General features: G+C 46.6%; 1 protein-coding gene across 1 annotated transcript; it reads right to left on the bottom strand.

The window, feature by feature from the left end:
• Positions 1-1,779: 1,779 nt before the first annotated feature.
• Positions 1,780-2,304, bottom strand: LOC109134554 (uncharacterized). The gene has a single exon (XM_019248325.3). It carries the CDS (start codon positions 2,302-2,304, stop codon positions 1,780-1,782), a length of 525 nt encoding a protein of 174 aa, XP_019103870.3.
• Positions 2,305-2,704: the final 400 nt, after the last annotated feature.

The raw sequence follows: 2,704 nt of genomic DNA, 5'->3' as shown, positions 1-2,704 counted from the left end.
CTGCAGATCGTAATCCTTGATCAGCTCCAACCATCTCCTCTGCCTCATATTCAAATCCTTTGAGTGAAGAATGTACTTGAGGCTTTTTGGTCGGTAAACACCCTACATGAAACCCATAAATAGGTGCGCCAGATTTTAAGAGCAACACCACAGCCAACTCCAATCATGAGTAGGGTAATTCTTTTCATGCACCTTCAACTGCCATGGAGCATACGCCACCACTTTCCTTGTTGCATAAGAACACAACCAACCGCTTCGATGCGTCACTATAATACTTCAAACCCAACCCCTTCGGTAGGCAAGGTCAGAACAGGCGCGGTAGTGAGGCACTTCTTCATTCTTTGAAATGCTTTTTCACACTCTTCGGACCACAGGAACTTGCTCTCCTTCTTCATCAATTTAGTCAACGGCTGGGCTATCCTTGAGAAATCCTTAACAAACCTCCGATAATAACCAGCAAGACCTAGAAAACTCCGGATTTCGAAACATTTTTAGGACTCTCCCAATCCACCACAGCTCTAACCTTAGAAGGATCCACCATAACTCCATCCTTGCTGATGACATGGCCTAGGAACGACACCTCCTTCAGCCAGAACTCACACTTGAGAATTTTGCAAGCCACTTTTGTTACCTCATAATACCCAAGATCAACCTTAGATGCTTCTCATGCTCTTCTTCATTCTTAGAGTACACCAGGATATCATCGATAAAAACAACTACACACGAATCCAGGAACTCATGGAAAGAGCGGTTCATCTGATCCATGAATACAACAAGGGCATTAGTAAGACCAAAGGGCATGACAACAAACTCATAGTGCCCATATCTTGTCCGGAAGGCGGTCTTAGGAATATCTTCCTTCTTCACCGGAATCTGGTGATAGCCTGACCTCAAATCTATCTTTGAGAATACTCCAGCACCCTTTAGCTGGTCAAACAGATCCTCAATGCGGGGCAAGGGATACCTATTCTTGACAGTCACCTTGTTCAATTCACGATAATCGATGCAAAGCCGCATACTCCCATATTTCTTCTTGACAAACAGAACAGGGCACCCCACGGCGAGACACTTGGCCTAATAAATCCCTTATCAATCAATTCTTGCACTAAGTCTTCAACTCTTGCAATCAGCAGGCGCCATCCTATAGGGGCCTTTGACAGAGGAGCAGTACCAGGAGTCAAGTCAATGCTGAACTCAACTTCTCTTTCGGGAGATACCCGGTAGCTCATCAGGAAAAACGTCCGGATAGTCACGGACAAAGGGAATGTCCTCTAACTTCGCTTCCTGGGTTAAATCTTTCACCATGCAGATGAACACATGCTCTCCTTTCTGACGGAGCTTTTGCATCTTGAGAGCAGATACGATTTTCACCCCTTTCTTCAACACCACTCCACTATAGGAGATACGCTTGCCACACGGACTACGAAGAGTCACTTTTTGATCGCGGCAATGAATCTGAGCACGATACTTAAACAACCAGTCCATGCCCAAAATAACATCAAACTCGACCATGGGAAATGCCTTGAGATCGGCAGGAAGATCAATACCCAACACAGAGAAAGCACCCCACAATACTCGGCCAAACAAGGGTAATTCTCACCAGAAGGTAGAGAAATAAGAGTTCGAATAGGAGAACTCGAAGTCAATTTAGCTTTCTTGGCAAAAGAATTAGACACACAAGACACGGAGCACCAGAATCAAACAACACAGAAGCAGGAACAGAATTAACAAGAAAGGTACCAGAGATGACGTCGGGATGAACATTGGCGTCGGAATGAGTCATACTGTAAACCCGATTCTTTCACGGAGCAGAATGACTAGGAGGAACAGGGGCTTAGCTGTAGCCCTCGGATTCTTGGGACACTCATAACTCTTGTGACCCGCTTCCCTACAATAGAAGCAAACAATGGCAGCACCCTCACAATCCTTTCCCCTATGCACGGGCTTCTCACACCTCCGACACTTGGACGGATCAAAACCCTGCCTAGAACTGGAGCCTTGGTATCCACCACGGAAACTCGACTCAAACCTCGGCTTCTTAGCCGGACCAGGAGCAGCAGACGGAAAAGGCTTCCTTACAAATGCATCCTTAACAGCTTCTTCCTCTCTCACCGATGGATGAACACTCAGGGCCATCTCATAAGCAGCTTGAAAAGTGGTAACCCCCGAACACAGCACCAGAGTCCTTACCCTCGGATTCATTTTCTTTATATACCTCTTAACCCTCTCAGCTTCGGTAGGAATGACAGTTTCAGCAAATTTAGACAGCTCTGTGAAGCGGTCGGTGTACTTCTGGATATCCATATTCCCTTGAGTCAAAGATAGAAACTCCTCCTATTTTTGCCAGCGCAACTCATCAGGATAGAATCTCTCTTTCAGCTTGGCGGAGAACTGGGTCCACCCAAAAAGTTGTAGCCATACACGCATCCTTCACCGTACCCCACCAATTATCCGCCTCTTTCTTCAAATAGTACGTCCCAATAGGTACCATTTCGGCAGCAGAGCAGTTTGTTGCCGTGAAAAGCTTCTCCATCTCCCTTAACCAATTTTCCAGAGCCACGGGGTCAGCAACACCATCATAAGTAGGGGGCATATGACGGTCAAACCGGTCGAAAGCAGACTGTCCCCCACCAGCAGACATAGCCCTATTAGCCAATGATATGAAAGCATTTTCCAGGCTTACGCGACGACGACGCGCAGCTTC

This window comes from Beta vulgaris, chromosome 8 (genome assembly GCF_026745355.1).
Source record: "Beta vulgaris subsp. vulgaris cultivar EL10 chromosome 8, EL10.2, whole genome shotgun sequence".
Lineage (NCBI taxonomy): Eukaryota > Viridiplantae > Streptophyta > Magnoliopsida > Caryophyllales > Amaranthaceae > Beta > Beta vulgaris.
The sequence above is the reverse complement of the archived record's forward strand: the minus strand, read 5'-3'. Positions and strand labels throughout refer to the sequence as shown.